The 21,714-nt window shown below is 37.2% G+C and overlaps 1 protein-coding gene across 4 annotated transcripts in view; it reads right to left on the minus strand.

Annotated features, from left to right (window-relative positions):
* The window catches only part of SPEN (spen family transcriptional repressor), a 93,826-nt gene that overhangs the window by 12,727 nt on the left and 59,385 nt on the right, over positions 1-21,714 (minus strand). For 3 of the 4 annotated variants that reach the window (XM_019918858.3, XM_019918860.3, XM_019918856.3), the window contains 7 exons: positions 16,071-16,231; positions 13,633-13,833; positions 9,910-10,061; positions 6,718-6,843; positions 6,254-6,367; positions 5,015-5,128; positions 3,951-4,051 (listed from right to left, as the gene is read on the minus strand). In XM_019918858.3, coding sequence (XP_019774417.1) covers positions 3,951-4,051; positions 5,015-5,128; positions 6,254-6,367; positions 6,718-6,843; positions 9,910-10,061; positions 13,633-13,833; positions 16,071-16,231 — 969 coding nt within the window. The remainder of the gene's footprint in view (positions 1-3,950; positions 4,052-5,014; positions 5,129-6,253; positions 6,368-6,717; positions 6,844-9,909; positions 10,062-13,632; positions 13,834-16,070; positions 16,232-21,714) is intronic. The other variant, XM_019918857.3, reaches the window with a different exon arrangement.

Raw genomic sequence — 21,714 nt, forward strand, 5'->3', positions numbered from 1 at the left:
TACATAGTACTGTCAATGACGGCTCAATGAAACATAACGAACCTAGAACTTAAACCTCTGAAGGCATAAGCTTTTGTCTTCTCGGCTCACAGCAGGTACTCATTTGTTGAAAAAAATGAACTTAGAAAAATATGTCAAAGTTGCTACTGGGCAATGTTCTAACCCATTTTCAATAGCAAATGAAGCATCTAGACTTACCATTCAAACACTGGAAGCATCAATAACACATTATTATATGCATTTATACTGAGCTTTCTCATTTCAAAGAGAATAGTTTATGACATATCTATGATATCTGACTTGATTGGATTCAAGATGATCCTTCTACAGTTCCCCAGGAATCAGATTCTTTGCCTCAATACTGGCCAGCCATCTTGCAAACAAATGTTACTAGGAATGAAATTAGGCTAATTTAACTCATTTCCATCATAAATACAAACTCCAAGGAAGCATCACTTTCATTATGTAAAGGTGAACACACTACAAGCTTTCTTTTCTCCTTTGGCCACAGCACTGCTTGTAGGATCTTAGTTTCCTGACCAGGGGCTGAACCTGGGCCCCTGGCAATAAAAGTGCCGAGTCCTAACCACTGGACCGCCAGGGAATTCCCTAACTTTCTAATATAAAGTGGTTAAGACACCTAGAATGGCCACTAGTTTGCTGCCTGCATTAAAAGTACGTTTAAAAATGGTTTCCAGATATTTTCTAAAATAAGCAAACTAAAACTATATCCAAAATATGAAAGAAAAAAAAAGTTACAGAAGTCAAAAGGTATACGTGTAAACATTAGTGCTGCACTGTTCAGTTTAATAGATGATGATTTTGTACATATTTTGCCGGGCTCTACCAAAAGAAATGAGCATTCCTGCCACCAAGGAACTCAACTTATGCAAGGGACAATACAACTGCACACTGGTACTATACACAAAAGGCTCTGGCAGGGCTCTGAGGAACTTTGAAATGTCAGGTTTTCAGAGAACTCTGTTCCCATGACTGCACAATATCCAAACCACCGTAAGTAAGTGGGAAATTCATCTAAAGCATAATGTGACCCTATAAATGTCTTGAGAATCACTTTGGTAAACTGGAAGGCTCAATGCATACCAGGTAGGAGCCCTGGGTTTACCCCCAGCCCAACCACTTACTAGCCTGTGACCTTATCAGCAAAGTCACCTGATCTTCAGTTCCCACCATAAGTAATATATGACAAGAGCCACAGCCCTATTTCCCTGACACTGTATTTAAGGGAATAAAAGAAATATTACTTTTAAACTGCAGGGCACTATGTAAATGGATCATCATTTGCATTCCTGACCTGAACTGTCATTAGGGGCAAAGCCCCCACCCCCCACTTATTCATCAACTATTCAGTGGGATGACTTCCTTCCGCTCTATGGAAAGGGCAAAGATTCTCAAGTTCTACTGCAAGGAATGCATTCCAGAAGCACTGCCATCTGAAACCAAATGGGGCAAAACTGGGTCACAGTGAAGTCCCACACCCTCCTGCTTCCCACTTTAGGAGATAAACTCCATTCAACAGAGATAAATAACCACAGGTAAGAACCAAAGAACAAAGCCAGAGCCAGATCATCAGTAAAGTGAGTGAATTTAAGTGATAATATACAAAAATTAACACCCACACAACATTATCCAGCCCTCACAAGATACCGTTCTTTGAAAAATATTTAATGTGCACACAGAGAATTTTAATGGAATTTTTATGTCTTAAGTGCCACTAGACCATCAACACACTTGTCACTCACTTATAGGTACGAATTCCTATAAGCACTTAAAGTATTAACAATGACTTCAGACTGCTGCGGTGGGGGATGAGGGCCACCAAGATGGAGAACCCTCCCCACAGACACCTACGTTCTCTTACATATGTTCATTCTCTCTCTCTGTCTCTCTCACACACACACATACATACACACACACACACACACACACACACACACACACACACACAGGGAGGGGGAGAGAGAGAGAGAGAGACAGAGACAGAGACAGAGGGAGAGAGAGAGAAATTTAGAATGTGGATTCCAATCCACTAGTGAAAAACCATCGAAACCTTAGAAGTTCAACCTTTTGGAAATTTGGCTGTAGGGGACATTTTTCATTAAAAAACCTCTCAAGTATTCAATGACCATTACACTATACTCCATGAGGAAATGAAAAAGAAATACATATCTTCTATGATTTAAACAAAAATGAAGTGGCAAGAAGAGGTAGTAAAAAGGGAATGCATTCAACAAGTTTCTGGGAGCACGATCAGGATTTTGCCTCATCCTGGTCATAAAGCCCTTTTATACTTGAACTTGAGTGTCTAAAGGCATTTGTCAAACGGTCTTTTGTCTAACACACATCTGAAGGGGTGGAGACCTAGCAGTAACATTCCAGGAGACTTAATCAGAGGCATGTTTGGACAAACAGGTTCATCATAGGAATGATAGTTTCCATTTTCAAATGTGATCAGCTACTGAAGAACCTGGTGACACTGTTAGGGTGTTTTAATATATTTAGTCTAAAAAAGAATCAATCATCAGTTCTGGGGCAATTTTTAAGCTAACGGAGACAGCCTGATTCAGACTGTGAGACCTTAAACAATTGTGAAATGTTCCCACAAGCTGCAGAAAAAAATACTACAGTCCCATGACTGAAAACATTAACAAGGAGAAGTAAGGTATACTTTTCTTTTCTTTTTTTTTGGTCGTGCCTCATGGCTTGCGGGATCTTAGTTCCCTGACCAGAGATTGAACCCAGGCCCACGGCAGTGAAATCACCCAGTCCTAACCACTGGACCGCCAAGAAATTCCCAAGGTTTACTTTTTACACAGCTAAACTTACCAATTTATATCAGCTTTGGCTTACTGATTCACAAATTTAAGAGATCTGAATTTAAAACAAAGCTCTTGACAGTCTTTTGAAAGTTTCTGTTTTTTTAAATTAATTCTATGAGCTCATGCGTGGTGACAACCTGGATGTTGTCACTACTAAATTCACAGGGCATTTAATAGTTTACAATGAGGGGGTTCCCTGGTGGCACAGTGGTTAAGAATCCGCCTGCCAAAGCAGGGGACACGGGTTTGAGCCCTGGTCCGGGAAGATCCCACATGCCACGGAGCAACTAAGCCTGTGTGCCACAACTACTGAGCCTGCACTCTAGAGCCCGCGAGCCACAACTACTGAGCCCATGTGCCACAACTACTGAAGCCCACGTGCCTAGAGCCTGTGCTCTGCAACGAGAAGCCACCACAATGAGACGCCTGTGCACCGCAACGAAGAGTAGCCCCTGCTCGCCCCAACTAGAGAAAGCCCGCACAGCAATGAAGACCCAACAAAGCCAAAAATAAATTTAAAAAAAAAGTTTACAATGCATTTCAACAAGTTATATTTAATTTAAAACTGTAAGGCAAAATGATTTGTACATAGTTATAATCTGGAAAACAGTAACTCTTTTAATGAGTATTCTCAGGGAGAAAATACCCCAACTCCCATGAGCTACATGAAAACTGGATCCATAAAAATCAGTTTTTATGTGTGTTTGTTTTTGTTTTGTTTCTTAAAAATATTTATTTATTCAGCTGCGTCAGGTCTTAGTTGCGGCATGCGGGATCTTTCATTGTGGCACGCAGGCTCCAGAGGATGCAGGCTCAGTAGTTGCGGCACGCAGGCTTAGCTGACCCACGGCATGTGGGATCTTAGTTCCCAGACCAGGGATCGAACCGGTGTCCCCTGCGTTGGAAGGCGGATTCTTACCCACTGGACCACCAGGGAAGTCCCTTTATGTGTTTTTTATGTGTTTCTTTCTGTATGTGGGGATAAAAGGGATAAGTTTGGGGGGAATGAGAGTAGCAATAAGGGGTAAAAAACAAAATTTAATCCCATCTAAATTTTACGTATTAGAAATTTTAAAATTCAAGCTATGGTGATAGGTTTAAAATACATACCTTCTTTCTGCTAACATTTCATAGAAGTCTCTGATATCTTGACCAGATTTTTCCATACAGTGATAAAATGCCAGCTGACTTTCCCGATTTGCAAAATCCACCTTTAAAAAAAAAGAATACTGCGTGTTTAATCCAAGTTTCAGATTTTAATGATGGAAAGTGTTACCAAATTTGAAAAATTCTTCCCAACATAGCCTTCTGGATAAATTTCAAGAAAAAGTAACTTATCTAAGTGAAACAGTCCTCATAACTAAAACTATTTTTTTAACCTGAAATCCCTCTCAAATTCTACACAAATCTTGATAAAGAATTACAATTTAAAGTTCTAGAACCCAATCCTGAGGAGTGGAAAAAGCAATATGGAAAACTGAAACATACCTATCATGATTCTAGGTTGTCAATTAAATAATCAGACCAACTAAATCCAGTAATCTACTGTGCATAATTTGCTGGAACCACAGTTAGAACATAAAATATGGAAGAACATTTGAACTTTACTCACAGCCAGGACTCAGAGTCACTTAAAGCATGATACCCACCATCTATCAATATCTTATTTCGAAAAGACTGATTTCAATCTAACTGTCATAGTTATTAAGTGCAAAAATTCCTTCAAACTATCATAAACAAAAGTTTCTAAACAAAAACACCAGACAAATATCGTGCTTTCAGTGGTTACCCACTCTTTAGGAGAGGAGGAAAGAAGATGAAGAGAGGATCGTTCAAGAAGCTGGACTGATACCTGGAGCTCCTGGGTGTGCAGAAACCCACAGGTGACTGTGGGCCAGCCTGCACTAAAAGCACACAAGTGAGCATCAGGTACCTGGGGCGTAGAGAAGCACACATCCTTGAATGAGAGGATTTTTAGGGAAGGTTCTGTGGCTAATGGTTTAAAAGACACTGTGCCCTTAAGTAGCTAGCCAAATATAAAAAATGTAACATCGCCCTTAGAAACTGAGGCCATATATACTGCATGTCCTGTAAACCAACAAAATGCCAATTATTAAGAGACTGGGATCTGAACACGATTTTGTTTTGCTTCTGTTTGAAGTCATTCTGCACACCTTAATTTTATTCCCACCGATTTTCCTCCCCTTGGTCTCTTTTACAGCTGCTTGTGCATATTCAATTTCATTGTAGAGAACCAGGGCCATGCCTTTTAAGCGGTCAAACACCACCTGTAAAAAAAACGACGACAAAAAAAAACAAGAGGCTCATCCACTAGACTTAGTGTCAGTCCCAACAAAATTCTAAATCACAATGACACTGCTAAGAAAAAATATATATATTTTTTTATTCTAGAAAAAATTTCAGGCTTTTCCGATGATGCATGTTATACTGAAAACACAACAAAATGTCATAGGGACCATTTAGAACCATGGATATTGTGGCTTGAGGTATATTATGCCTTTACTTTGTTTTTCTGTATTTACTTTATTTTACTTTATTTCTTTATTTTATGTTGACTGACTCATTTTGGCTCAAAAAAACAACACCCCTGAAAAAGGGGGAAAAAAGTAAAGAGTACTGAATCAACATAAATTTCATATTGTACATCCACTGTACTTCAGCAAAAAAAAAGAAAAAAAAAAGAAAAAACTACACTATAGCAAAGGAAAAATAAGAAAAAAATAGTAAGTTGCAATGAATTTTGGTCATAAGCAGCACTGTCTTAAAGCTTTTAGATTTTTTATTTATACTAATAGTCTTTAAGATGTGCTTCTTCAAACAACAAAAGCTACATTTAAAGAAATGTCAAAGTTATGCAACATACCTACCACAGTGTAAATCTGCTTTCAAGAAGTTAAAATCTTTACCTTCGCATAACGGAATGGGGTCCAGAGACCCTGTTCCTGTTATGTTTGTGAATGTGTTACATAACAAACATTGGTTAGATGAGTATTCTGTTGTGTGTCCCTTTAAAGTCATCATGGTTTAAAAAAAAATCAAGTCTAATTACATATTAGTGTGAATGTGAGTAATTATATAATTAGGCTGTCTAATCTTAATGTGAGATAAAGTTACAGAAATCCCTAAGAAATAGTCTATTTAACAGTATTATGCAGATTAGTTCCAAAATTAATCATTTTGGCGGGTTCTAGATAGTTTCTCAAAATACTCATATCATAAGCTAATAGATGCAAATGCTCTTCTAAACCCAATTTTGGAAAAGAGAATTTTAATGTATGAGTTACTAAAGAAAAGAAAAAGTCAGTACTAGAAACTGGGACTGAAAGGACAGAATACCAAAAAAAAGGGAGTCAGAAATAACTTTAAACCACACAACCAAACCTCCCACCTACCTTCACCACAGGCCCATATCGGCAGAAATGTCGTGTTAAATATTGATCCGATACGTTTGAAGAAAGCCCATCTAACCACACACAGTTTGTAGGCATGCTCTTTCCAAAACCCAGCTGAATACAAAAGGCAAAATTTCTATTAGTTAAGTCACCAATTATTCAACAACAAAATTCTGAGAAAACTTGTCTTCTGTAGGAATCTTATCAAACCAACACCTCAAGTGGGAACCATCAGGTTAAAATCAAACAGAAACTGACACAAAAATTATCCTGCCTGGCTAAGCGAGGATTAACTCAGATTACAGTATAACAGGATAAGGATGCGAAGAGGTTTATCACCTTCATGGTTATCTAACTGTACTACTACAATTTTAAATAATCAGACATATGAACAGAAAACTCCAAATCTTAAAAAAAAACGCAGCGACTATTAACAGTACAATAACTTATGTAAATTCCTTTACCTTGAGACGATTATTTCCAAGGTATTCCCCATCCATCTTCTTAATAGCCTTACAAACGCTGGCAATATCACAGTATTGCAAGAACGCATACTGAGGAACTCCATTTACTTTCTTAATATCAATATCCTGAAAAAGCCAATGGATGGATACCACTTAGTGATATGCCAATAAAAAAATAAATCAGAATAAACCAAGTCCATATGAGCTACATATTTCTCAAAATAGTCATATTCCCCCAAATCATTTTCCTAGTTACAATTATACATCTTAATGCAACTGTAAATTAACAGCCTAAAAAACTATTCAACACAGCATTTGTAGTCACAAACCATGAAATCCTTCTCATGTGAAGCTCTCTGCAGAAGAGCAACTGCAGTGCAACTCAAAACTCAAAATTTTAAATCCACAACACCTGTGTTAAGAGACATTTATGAGAAGAAAAAAAAGCAGCCTATTTAATGAAAATCTAAGAAATAATTCTCTTCTGCAATATCTAAAATCCTTATTACGGGTAAGCCATTTAAAATATAGTATCTGAGAAGAGTAAGAATGATAAAGAAATCAAGTTTTCAAAAAGTGATTTAAAATACGCAATCCTAAATTAGAAGACTCATTCTATCAGTATATCTAACTGAATCAAACCTGGTGATGATAAATGTGGTAATAATCTCTCATAACCAGAATGAATGGATTATATAAATACCTGAACTACTCCGTGAAGATGCATTAGAACACCATCCCTGGATTAAAGAAACACTCTATAAAGGAATACCCCCATCTCTTTGGAATGCTCAAAACCTGTAGTCACATCTGACACTCCGGTCCTGCCTATTAAAAGGAGGTAGTGAAAAAACCTGGCTTACACAGGAAAATGGTCCAGAGAAACCAGACACCTGGATGGCAAAACTTGTACTTAAACAATAATGAGCTGGGCCATATAGTGCAGATTATGTATTGTGATTATCTAAGCCTCCTTAAGGGTCACAAGCCAATAATCAAAACCTGAAACAGAGCAAAATGAGTAATGCATTTAAAGAGCTGTTTGATGGGTCTTTAAAAAAAAAAAAAGCAATAATTTACACTCAAAATTTTTCTAAGTAATGGTAAACAGAAGCTGTTTTCATCATTATGTAGAATGTAATAACCCAGGATAGCTCTACTTAAAGAGAAATGTTTCAAAGGAATACTGGTGGGTAGATTCACTAAATAGGTGCTTCCGGCTATAGCATGATCCGTTATCGGTAAGTAGAAGACCATGTTCTCAAAGACTGTATGTCATTAAAACAGTGACAATCATGAGCAATTGCAAACATGGTAAGATAACAGTTTTCAAACAGAGTACTGACATGTCCACCTTATTGATAAGCATAGCTCTTAAAACACAATAATCATCCCATTTTTAGTAACCCTGGTGATGAAAATGTATCCATGTGCCCAAATACAACTTTTATACTCCTCCAATATTTATAGTAGCAGCTACATTCAATAAAAGTATGTTTGAAAGTTTTATCAATTCAAAGCCTCATGAATGCCAAACAGCAAATTAAATAACAGATCGTGGTATAAAGACAGAAGAAGCTGGAGCCCAGATAGGTAATTGAGCATCTAGTCACTCATCCAGGTAGGCAGTAGAGCTGGAATTAAGAGTATACACTACCCTCTGGGCTTCCCTAGTGGCGCAGTGGCTAAGAATCTGCCTGCCAATGCAGCGGACACGGGTTCGAGCCCTGGTCCGCAAAGATCCCACATGCCGCGGAGCAACTAAGCCCGTGAGCCACAACTACTGAGCCTGCACTCTAGAGCCCGCAAGCCACAACTACTGAAGCCTGCATGCCTAGAGCCTGTGCTCCACAACAAGAGAAGGCACCGCAATGAGAAGCCCGCGCACCACAACGAAGAGCAGCCCCCGCTCGCTGCAACTAGAGAAAGCCTGCATGCAGCAACAAAGACCCAGTGCAGCCAAAAATAAAATAAATAAAATAAATGACTTTAAATTAAAAAAAGAGTATACACTACCCTCACAAAAATACGAAACTGAGAAAAGTCGAAATAGTTGAAAAAGAAAGATGAATGTTTTGCTGGTGTATCTAAATATACAGCTTCTCTTTTTTTTCTTCACTTCTACCAACCACTTCAATCTCTTGCCTCAAGCCCCTGAAGATGAGGTTTAGCTCAGCCACAAGCACAAGTAATGTTTTATTCACAGGACTAGATTATGTCATTTAAAAAATTAAGAATCTTTTGTTTAGAGCATTAGTGTATAAATACAGATGGATAAATGGACATCACACACACCCTTAAAAGATTAACAATAGCTGTTTCTATCCAAAACATTTTTTTACTCTCCAAAGTCCAAATATACTAGAGTACTTTCTTCACTGTTATTAATATAGAGAAAATCTAGGAAAACAGAAGTATTTCCCTGTTTTTCAAACACAAAACAAAATAGTATATCCTGAGGGTACAAAGCTGCAACCAAACTATTTTCACTATAATATGACTCAAGTTTTAAGTCATGGGGAATAGAAAAGTCTTTCTATCCCTAAATCTAACAATTACTTGCATAATTTGAAAAATGATTCTAATTAGAATTTCAAAATAGAACTGAGTTTCCAGCATGCTATCCACATTCTAGTAATCCCCAAGGTACTTCTGATGTGCATTGTGATAAAAATAATCATACACTAATCTGCTGCTTCTTTCTTACAAACACGTTTTCTCTTCCAGATTTTCCTTTCAACCCACAGGACTAGAGATGGCATTAAAACAGCACCAGATGGACAAAGATAAGAAAAGTGGAAAGGAAAATATATATGTAAACAAAATACAGACAATTACATATTTTTACATACACACATAAAGCAGTCCCTGCTGGGTTTTGCCAGATCATCTTTTAGCAGCAGTTAAAAACACATAGGGCGGGAGATGCAAGAGGGAAGAGATATGGGGATATATGTATATGTATAACTGATTCACTTTGTTATAAAGCAGAAACTAACACACCACTGTAAAGCAATTATACTCCAATAAAAAAATGTTTAAAAAAAATAAACCACATAGGGCAAATGGGAAAAATATTCATTACACCATCTAAGTATCGTTTTTCCAAATATAATCTCTGCTATGCTTTATGTTTTTTGACAAAGATCTAACACTGTTTTTATTGTAAAAACAAAACAAAACAAAACATACCACAATTTCTCCAAAGCGTTGGAAGATGTTGCGAAGATCATGATAAGTAGTGGTTTTTTCAAGGTTACCAATAAAGAGAGTTCTTGTTGCTTTGGGGTGAAATTCATCTATCCTTTCATCCAAAGGGCGAAATTCATTTTCACTTTCTGTTTCTGTAAGTGGGATGGGGACAGAGAGTGTTTTAATATATTCATATATCATGGGAAAATCTACTTTAAAAAATCAGATCTCTGAAATATTGGGATTAATTCTCACATAATCTGAAAAATTATACACACCATCAGAAACAGCTCCAAATCAAAAGAAGAATACAGAGGCTAGAGAAACTTGTCCAAAAAATTAAGAGAAAGTTAACACCCTGATCTTTAAAATAGAAAAGAAGACTGAATTTCAATCTAAGTTGATTTGTTTTAAAAAATAATCACTAATACAGAAATAGGTTTTAATCCCCAGCAAAAAATAGTAATATTTGAGCCTAATCTTAGGTTCCAAAATTATGTGGCAGGCTCTGAATGTGCAGTATAAAACTATCATCTGAAATAAACATAAAATTCAGCTAAAAATAGTCCAGCTTCATTATTTAATTTACATTTCAACATTTTATAAAACAGTTAGCATTTTATGTTTGCCATACCCAACTGTCTAAATGCAGCAATTTTTAAATACAAGAATAATACTTGTATGAAAACTGACTGAAGTAACGCTTATGAAATATCTTCTTTTGGTGTTGCATGGTACCCAATGACAAACAGAAAGAGACTAAATGACTCTTAAGGTTTCTACTTTTTATGATCAAAAGCCCTGGTTCAACGTCTAATTCAATCACAGACTTTCTCTGAAGCTCCATTTATTAACTTCGTCTAGGGCAGGGACATTCAACGTTTTCTGGATAGTAATTATAATACAGCCTGTATGTTCTCGCTCTCTTTTTTAATGTAAAACAAACCCATCCCAAAAAGTTAGTATTTGATCAACCTGACTAAATCAAAGTGTTTAGTGCCAGCCACTGAAACATTACTGATAATGTCAATGACAACACCGGTATTAAAAAGACTCAACTTCTGAGATGTTGGGTGAACTCAGCCAGAACACATCTCACTCCTGATTCCAGTTTGATAATGGCAGCTCAGCTTAATCTTACCTGTGTCATCAGAGAGTACATACTTTTTCAGTCAGGTGGACCCAGAAACTGTCCAGCACTCATACACCTATCTCTACATTTTCATCTTATTTCACAGGGGTATATCTCATTTTAAGCTCAACTAGGTCTTCTTAAAATTATGTAACTAACAGAGGGCACATACTTAGGAATATTTCATTTAAAAGGAGAAAAAGAAAAGAGTAATTCAGGCACATCTTGAGGTTTGTACTTCAAAAGGCAGAATCAGGGGAGTTCCCTGGTGGCCTAGCAGTTAGGATTCTGGGCTTTCACTGCCATGGCCCATGTTCAATCCCTGGCTGGGGAACTGACATCCTGCAAGCCACGTGGCATAGAATAAAAAAAAAAAAAGCAGAATCAGAAGGATAAAGCATGATTTGCAACCATTAAAATCTGTAATGAATTCATTTCTACCAAATAGCTCACTTAAAATTTCAAAATCAGAAATTCAGTTGGGGGCAGGGAGGGAGTGTCTTTTCCACATGTAATCTATTCAACCTTCATGACCAGTTTTAAGTCCTACTGTCCTACACATCATTGAAAAGACTGTTTTATCCTGCAATTTCATGTTTAGGGGATTGTAATGCTGTGCATAGGAGTACAAAAGCACAATCTTAGAAGCCACCAGAGGTCTGTCTACAGAGTTAGGTTTCTTGGATTTGGATCTTTTTAATTCCAAGACGTCCTTGACCTAAGGAAGCAATCAGCTCCATACATTTCAATATAAAACATTTATGACAACCATCCAACAGCGTAATTCCAACCAAGTGTCCCTACTCAGCTTTCAAATATCCCATTTAAACTGGTGTTTCAATGCTGTCCCATCTGGAAAAAGTACCTTCAGCTCTCCGATGCTTGAACCAATCAAACTTCTCAACATCTTCAGTGGCAGGTGGTTAAAAAGCCCCAATTAACATCCTGGGTGCTAACTAATTAGGTAAAATGATTTTTTTTTTTACAATAAATATCTCAAGCTAAGCCCACTACTTGGAGATTAGAAAGTCACCTATTGATAATGCCCCTGAGTTAGATCCTCACTAGTTAATAATTATATATGGCTCTAAAAACTTACAGAGATGATATGACATTCTAAATATTATTCCTCAAAGTCAGTTCTGACCTGTTCCAATTGTGTTAAATAAGAACTCCTGAGTTGCTCTTAGCCCAGTACAAGTTAGGGCAGTACATCTCAAACTTTGCGGAGGAGGGAATGTGAAGGCATAACTTATAATTCCTTTGAAAAAATAGTATGTCTTTGAATTCCTGTGTTTCATCATAAAATTATGCACACTTTATAGCCTTCACTCTAACAACCCTGACTGTGCCTGTTTTAATATACAAATGACACATTCTTACCAGGGAAATTCTATTTTTTTCCTCTTAATTGTCACATAAAATGAATATTCCAAGAAAATGGGCTATGTTTACCCTACAAATTCCATTCAAAGTTTTAGTCTTAAAGTTTAACTGTCCCACACACTTAATGTGAATGCATAATTTTAACATTTCTATTCATTCTTCTACAGATTTACTCACAAGTAAATCAGGGGTTTTTAAAACTTGAGTATGCAAATTCTAAACCAGTAAGCTGCGGTATGATCAAAGAGTCTGTATTCTAAACAAGCACTGCAAGTGGTTCTGAAACAGGAAAAACACTGACCCAAGTCATGCCTGACAAGACTTCCTGCCTTAGAATAGATAGGTCTTACAGGTAGGTTCAAACAATAAAATGTCCCCTTGAAATTTTCAACGGGTTGCACTCAAAAGACTTAGTCCTGCCACTCTGCCACCATCTTTCAAGGCCATGGAAGCTAGAATAACAGATCCAATTTGTGCTGGGCATAATGGAAAGAAAACTGGTCTAACTAGTCCCTCAAATTGATATAGTCTGTTTTCTAATTCAGAATAATTCTGTTGTCATTCTCCTCGGAACTATCACCTTATCTCAATCAACTCAATCCTTTTGGGAAAGCAGGATTCAACAACGGACTATACTTTGCCTTTCACGACTCTTAGAAGTTAGCATGCTCTCTAACAGAAACAGAAGAATCTTTAACCCTTCCTAGCCAAAACAACCTATTTTATTAAGTTGAATGACAAAATGCAACCACTCTTTAAAACAGAAGACACCGAAGGTATGTTTTAAAAAACAGAGCTTGGGGGCTTCCCTGGTGGCGCAGTGGTTGAGAATCTGCCTGCTAATGCAGAGGACATGGGTTCGAGCCCTGGTCTGGGAAGATCCCACATGCCGCAGAGCAACTAGGCCCGTGAACCACAACTACTGAGCCTGCGCATCTGGAGCCTGTGCTCCGCAACAAGAGAGGCTGCGATAGTGAGAGGCCCGCGCACCGCGATGAAGAGTGGCCCCCGCTTGCCACAACTAGAGAAAGCCCTCACACAGAAACCAAGACCCAACACAGCCCAAAATAAATAAATTTAAATTGTTAAAAAAAAATAAAATAAAATAAACAGAGCTGGAATACTGTCCACATTGAGGATAACATGTGGCCCTTTCATATAATGGAATAAAAATTACACTAAAACTCAGCTTCCTTGTCTCTTACCTGGCCCTATCCATGCTGTTACTTCAATCTGCATGCCAAAGAAAAGTTTTCCTTTTGATGCAGTCAATGCTTTTTCTTGGTCCTCCTGCTGCCGGAAGAATACCAGACCATACCTTTCTTCTGAAGTTCCATGTATCTGCACTGAAGTCACCTTTCCAAATTTCTTAAATTCATGGAAAAGGCCATCTTTGAGACTTGTATCTAAATCCCCAAACAAAAACAAGTTGCTTATTTTTCTAATTTAGTTACAACTCGAAGTGTAAGCTACTAAATCTTTAGTCTGATTTTTGACCTAATTAGCATTAAAACTTTACTTTTTCAAATAAAATAACTCTAAAAATGAATTTTAGAGACTACCGTACAATTCTGAAAATAAACCGGGGGTTAAAAGATATTACTAGTTATTTGTTAGGTAAGAATGATATCATGCTTACACAGGAAAATACCCTTATATTTTACAAATAAATACAAAAGTATAGATCTTTTAAGTCAAGTGTGAAATGATGTAACATCAGGGATTTACTTTACGATAAAAAGGTAACAAAGAACAGGAAAGAAGGAAGATGGAGGCGGACAAAGCAAATGTGGCAAAATATTGATGATTTTTTAATCTGGGGTATGGTATAAGGGGAGTTCATTTTTGCTACTCCTTCTACTGTGGGTATGTTTAAAATTTTCATGATAAAAACTATACAAACACACATATATATGCATATATAAAACTTTAAAGACTTAGAAAGAAAGCCATATTTCTAGTTTTCCAAGCATCATGTTGATGATAAAATTGTGTGGGAAATGGCATGTAACATGCTAAACAACTTCAAGGCCTTTTACAGATGAATTATACTATCTGGAGGTCTTGTATTAATTTGCTTCATTATAAAAATTAAAATTGTAGGGCTTCCCTGGTGGCGCACGGGTTGAGAGTCCGCCTGCCTATGCAGGGGACACGGGTTTGTGCCCCCGTCCGGGAAGATCCCACATGCCGCGGAGCGGCTGGGCCCGTGAGCCACGGCCACTGAGCCTGCTTGTCCGGAGCCTGTGCTCCTCAACGGGAGAGGCCACAGCAGTGAGAGGCCCGCGTACCGCAAAAAAAAATAAATAAATAAAAAATAAAATTGTAGAGAAAGACAAGCCAATTATAACCCCTGTCCATTCCTAAATTACAAAGTAATCTAAATCAAAAGTTCACCAACATTTGTGTCTCAATATCTCTATTCATAAACCTGGTATGTAGGTTTTATAGGCTGTTTTAATAAATAATTTAAGTAATCATTAAAATGCACTTAGCTAAGAAATGCTTAGTTTGGTCTTTGTTGGTTTGACCATCTACTAACAGTTGTTTAGACCATCTACTAACAGTTGTTTAGACCATCTACTAACAGTTGTTCACATACTCAATATGCCTGACATAGAAATAAAAACATATTATGGCCAAATGTCAGTCAAAAACATTAGGAATAAAAGACAACGGTATAGCTTTTAACTATATAAAGTGACTATTCATGACTTTCCTCATTTATAATGTTAATGTTTTGAAGTGGATTTCCTATCATAATTTTTTTATATCCAAGTTATTTCACACAGGACTCCAGACCAATATAAATCTAACTGAAAATAGTATTTCTACAATTTCATCGTACCAAATTTTCTCTAATATCAAAATATTTAATCCAGAAAGCATTTTTATTCAAAAATGAACCATGCTTTGGGACTTCCCTGGTAGCGCAGTGGTTAAGAATCCTCCTGCCAATGCAGGGGACATGGGTTTGATCCCTGGTCCGGGAAGATCCTACATGCCATGGAGCAACTAAGCCCGTGCGCCAAAACTACTGAGCCTGCACTCTATAGCCTGCGAGCCACAACTACTGAAGCCCACATGCCTAGGGCCCGTGCTTCACAACAAGAGAAGCCACTGCAATGAGAAGCCCGCGCACCGCAATGAAGAGTAGGCCCCACTCACAGCAACTAGAGAAAGTCCATGCACAGCAATGAAGACCCAACGCAGCCAAAAAAAAATTTTTTTTAAATACATTCATAATAAAAAATGAACCATGCTTTCTTTACATAACACGCACCATAAAGTCTTTATGTGTGTATATGTATATGCATATAATATGCGTAATAATGTGTATTTATATATGTATGTGTATATAATTAAGTATAAGTAACATGCAATCTTTACATATATAACAATCTAGAAACTACATACAGTTATAATCACTTGCTTTTTATTACACGGCATTAAATATCAATGAACCACAAAAAGAAAAAGGGGGAGAGAGTCAAATTGAAAGACAAATAGAAAATATTACCAACACAGTCAGATAAGAAAGAGAGCTATTTAAACAAATTCTGTACAAAGTATAGAACTTAAGTTGCTCAATCTCTCGTTCCCCAACAGTAGCAGAGAGGAAAGTAGAGTAACAAAATTCTACCTGTGGAGCGTACTGGAAGATTCTGAACCTTGATCCCAAAACTTTTACGGGGCTCATCTTTTTCCAGGGATGAAAGCAACTGGGAAGTGGGTGCTGGGACTGCTGCAGATTGAACTGATCGGGCTGGAGAGTCATCACTTGAACTACTGCTGGAATCAGTGCTACAGAAGGGGGGAAAAAAAACTTACGTGAAAAAATCAAACAGGAAATGAGTCGCATATAAAACTTCTTAAAATTAACAAATGGCAATAATTAAAAGGTCTAAATTTCAGATCTGGGATTTCTAGACACCCTACCTTCTCCACATCTATTTCATTACTCTACCTTCAGAGATGGCAGAAGACAGCAAATACCAGCCTGGGAATGTGGAAGTAAAAGTAACAATCTTTTATCACCACATGCCACCGAAAGACCAATGTTTCGTTCTGTGCAAAATCTGAACAATTTTTTCCAAATGAAATATGACTAGTAAACACAAATGACTTAAGGGTAATATTAATAGAATAGTGGATATATGGGTTTTGGATTCAGAGATCTCGATTCAAATCTTGGCTCAGACATACAGCATGTATCCTTGGACAAGTCACTTAACCTCTTGCTAAGCCTCAGTTTCTACATCTGTAAAATGGAAATAATAACACAAGGTTAAGAGTTTAAAAAAATAACACACAGGCTAACAGAGTTTGGAATATGACGGCAATCCATAAATGAAGTGGCAATGCTCTGTTACTATTACTGTTACTACTACTACCACCACCGCCTCATGGGTAAGTTAATCTTTAGGAAAAAATAGACATCCAAAATAATTTCCCAGGTAATTTAAATTTTTGAAGGACTAATAAAGAAATATAAGTTACTTGAGTCTTGTTAGTTTAGGCTCTTTGTGAATAATGTGGGAAATGAGAGGCAATGAAATTTAATTTCTCTCTTCAGTTTAATACAAACCTCTAAGGGTCACAGTTGAAAGACAAGGAGAGAATATTACCAACATGGTCAGAACAAGTTTATTATGCCCAAGAACCATGTGAGAAATATTAAATTATTTCAGTACTGCATGTACAAGACTGCTACGGTTTTAAGTTCTTTTATAGCATTATCAAATACATTAATAAAAAGCTATTTACAGGTTTCTGAAATTTTGCTTCATACTCTCCCCTCCTTGCTGAGGAAGACTTAATCCTAAAAGCAAATAACTCAGGGTGGGGGGCGGGGAGTGCAGGCAGTTAATCCACTTTAGGAACACTCCGCAGAGGACAGGTTCAACAGTTTTTGTCATTTGCGCCCAGACTACAGCTCTCACATCCAATACAAACTCTAAACCAGCCAGATGAATAAGTCTAACTCCAGGATCTGAGACAAATTTGCTATCACTTTTTAAAAAAAGAAATACCATAAGAAAATAGAATTTACATAGCATTTTTATTTAGCTCTCACATGATAAGGCAAAAGATAAAAACTTTATGAAGTTACCAGAGCTTTCTGCAGTTTGAAACATAAAGAAATAAACCTATGCCAGTAAGAGCCAAAAGTAGATACCTGAGTTACAAAATACAAACTACTATGATAAAAGCCTCAAGGTAGAACCACAAGTCATCATTGCCAAGCCTCCTAGAAATGACTCGGTTTCCATTTTCCCATCAATAAATTTTTTTCCGTATCATTAAGCAAAAGTAGTATTACTAAGTGAATAGGACATTGTACTTTCTCAAATTAAGGGTTAACAAAATTAATTTATCTTCTGTTTTCAGCACAGAAAGAAAAAAATGTTCTACATGTATAACGTACTCCAAGCAATACAAGATTATTCATAAGGCCACCAGATGACTACAGTATAGAATATGTATGTGACTTATCAATTTAATTCCAAGGAATCATAAAATAACCATTAAGGAAAACACGTTAATTACAATACCACCAATAATATATACACCAAAATTCCTTAGCAGTAGTAGGTAAAGAAGTAAACAAATATGGGCAAGAGCAGAATTTCTGGGTACTAAAATAGTGAGCCAACAAAGTTCTGTTTAAGTCCATATTATAAAAATGCAAAGGAATCAATGGAGCAATGATTTTAAAGTATAAAATAGTGACAGAAATTAGTTTTGTTATAAATGTCATCACACTTTTGGTGAATTCCCTGCTACCACGTCAATTTTGAAACAAGATGTAAAATTTAACCGGCAGAAATATCTGTCGACCAATTTGAAGTTATAACTAAAAAGAAGGAAAGGTTTTTAAATAAATTATGAAGTGATAAAACGATACAACTTTTGAGTTCACATTTTAATATGCTAACCCAAAACTGCAATGTGTATTTCCAGTGTAGTCTATTAAATGTACTATGGATTTTAAGGTCCTGAATCAAAACAGGGGCACAAATTTAGACCCCCAAATACTTTTTTTTTTTTTTTGGCAGTACGCGGGCCTCTCACTGTTGTGGCCTCTCCCGTTGCGGAGCACAGGCTCCGGACGCGCAGGCTCAGCGGCCATGGCTCACGGGCCCAGCTGCTCCGCGGCATGTGGGATCTTCCCGGACCGGGGCACGAACCCGTGTCCCCTGCATCGGCAGGCAGACTCTCAACCACTGTGCCACCAGGGAAGCCCCCGCAAATACTTTTTAGTCCTATAAACTGAAAGAAAATCCAAGTGCCCAGAATATGTGTGTCAATTTTAACTTTAAAAAATCCTTATTTTCAGAATCTTGTTAAAACAGAAGAATCACAAGAATTCACCAAAATTTATGATATACAGTATTTTAGTTGTTTCTTAAAAGCCAGAAGTAGTTAATAAGAAGCTTTTCAATCTAAATTGTCTAAAGTAGTGGCAATGACGGTGCATCAACTAATAGTTTTAAGAAAGTGAACTTCAAATTTACCTGGCCACAAGAAGCACATGAAAATATCTCCAACATTGCTAATTATCAGAGAAATGCAAATCAAAACTTCAATGAGGTATCACCTCACACTGATCAGAATGGCCAGCATCAAAAAGTCAACAAATAATAAATGCTGAAGAGGGTGTAGAGAAAAAGGAACCCTTCTACACTGTTGGTGGGAATGTAGATTGGTACAGCCACTATGGAGAACAGTGTGGAGGTTCCTTAAAAAACTAAAAAGAGAGCTACCTTATGATTCTATAATCCCACTCCTGGGCATATATCTGGAGAAAACCATAATTTGAAAAAATACACGCACCCCAATATTCATTGAAGCACTATTTACAATAGCCAAGATATGAAAGCAACCTAAATGTCCATGACAGATGAATGGATAAAGAAGATGTGGTATATTTATACAATGGGATATTACTCAGCCATAAAAAAGAATGAAATAATGCCATTTGCAGCAACATGGATGGACCTAGAGATTATCATACTAACTGAAGTAAGCCAGACAGAGAAAAACAAATATATGATATCACTTATATGTGGACTCTAAAAAAAATATGATACAAATGAATTTATATACAAAACAGAAATAGACCCACAGACACAGAAAACAAACTTATGGTTACCAAAGGGGAAAGGGAGTGGAGGGTTAATTAGGAGTTTGGGATTAACATATACACACTATATAAAACAGATAACCAACGAGGACCTACTGTATAACACAGTGATCTATACTCAATATTTTGTAATAACCTATAAGAGAAAAGAATTTGGAAAAAAAAGATATATATGTATGTATAACTCAATCACTTTGCTGTACACCTGAAACTAACACAACACTGTAAATCAACTTCACTTCAATAAAAAGTTTATAGGAACTTCCCTGGTGGCCCAGTGGTTAAGAATCCGCCTGCCAATACAGGGGACATGGGTTTGAGCCCTAGTCCGGGAAGATTCCACATGCTGCGGAGCAACTAAGCCCGTGCGCCACAACTACTGAGCCCACGCGCCTAGAGCCTGTGCTCTACAAAGAGAGAAGCCACTGCAATAAGAAGCCCGCACAACACAACGAAGAGAAGCCCCCACTCGCCACAACTAGAGAAAGCCTGCATGCAGCAATGAAGACCCAGTGCCGCCCAAAATGAAAATAAATTAAATTTTTTAAATAAATAAATAAAATAAAATAGACTTTGGAGCTTCCTCTCCAGAAGCAGACAACATCTTGAGGTATTTGGCTCTCCCAATATCATGGATGAAGATCTTTGTCTCCAATATGAAACCTTTATTCCGTTTGCCTTTTTGCCTCTTGCTTTTGCTCTCTGTAAATGCACAGAAAGACAATGTTCCTTAACTCTGGCAACTGCCTCTAAATCTACCACTAAGGCCATAGCTCCACAACAAAAGTCCCTAAAATTTCTTGCTAAGGTGGTTTTGGATAATAGCATTGCTTTCGATTACTTACTGGCAAAACAAGCCATAAGTCTGTGCCACAGCAAAAACCTCCTGCTATAACTGGATCACATCCTCTGATACTATAGCAAATACAGGAAATTAACAAACAAGCCTCTTGACGTAAAACAGGTTGATGGCCCTTTGGGTACATTCTTTGCTTTATTTGATAAGAACTTGTTTGGTTCATAGGGAGCCCTAAGGAGCATACTCAGTCTCTTGGTATTATCCGACTGACCGTCATCATTATAATCTCCCTGGTGGGCTATGTTCTCTCAAGGGTCTTAAATTCATGTCTGTAGCCATCAGCAATACATCAGATGGTCTCACTGCACTTGCAGAGAAATAAGATAAACAATGAGATGAACAGCAAAAACAATTCTTCCACAAACCAGACTCATAACCTATGAGTTTCACGACGAGACAAAAACAACAACCTGATGGTGACCAAGAGTGGCACTATCACCAAATTTTTGGTTAAACTCTCCGATATGAGAGGAGGGCCAAAAGGAGGGGGGAATGTGTTAAATTAATTAAACAAGGAGACCATTAGACGGAGGTGGTTCTAATACCTTAGCAACCCTACATAAGCAAACTAAAACCTAAGCCTGTAACTGCCTCAAGGCTAAGAAATCAAACCTAAGGACAACCAATAACAAACAGCCAATGAGGCTTTTCCAAATAAGGCAAACGCTAACGCTATAACTGATCAACTAATTTTTCTGCTTTGCTTTTCTCTATAAAAGCTTTTCCCGCAGCTCCTGTTGATGGAGCCCTCCTAACCATTTCCAGTTTGGCGCTGCCCAATTCAAATAGATATTTGCTCAAATAAACTATTAAAATTTAAAATGAAAGAAAAAAGTTATGGTGAATTAATAAAATTTTCAAATTAAAGTTTAAATTTCTAATATGGCAAATGTCAGTAGATATTACAAAGTAAACAAAAGCTCAATAATTTAAGAATGCAAAAGGGTCCTGAGCCCAGAAAGTTTAAACTAAAAACAAAAACCCCACTAGCTTAGTAGGCATTCTGATGTGATCTTAATTCCATTTTCAACTCTACCACTTCTGATACAACCTGAATTAAGTCTCTGTCTTTTTTGTTTTATAAGAAAATCAGGAAGGAAATACTCAACTGTTCAGTCTGGTAAGGTACCACATTTTGCCTCTCTAAACTTTAATTTCCCTAGTGGGTTACCAGACCTCATAACCTTCAAAGGTCCTGCTAACTCTAGGGTTCTGTGACTCTCCATCTACCTCCAAACCTTCCAGCTCTGACAGCTCCACACTGTCCAACAAGGGAGAGAG

This window comes from Tursiops truncatus, chromosome 1 (genome assembly GCF_011762595.2).
Source record: "Tursiops truncatus isolate mTurTru1 chromosome 1, mTurTru1.mat.Y, whole genome shotgun sequence".
Lineage (NCBI taxonomy): Eukaryota > Metazoa > Chordata > Mammalia > Artiodactyla > Delphinidae > Tursiops > Tursiops truncatus.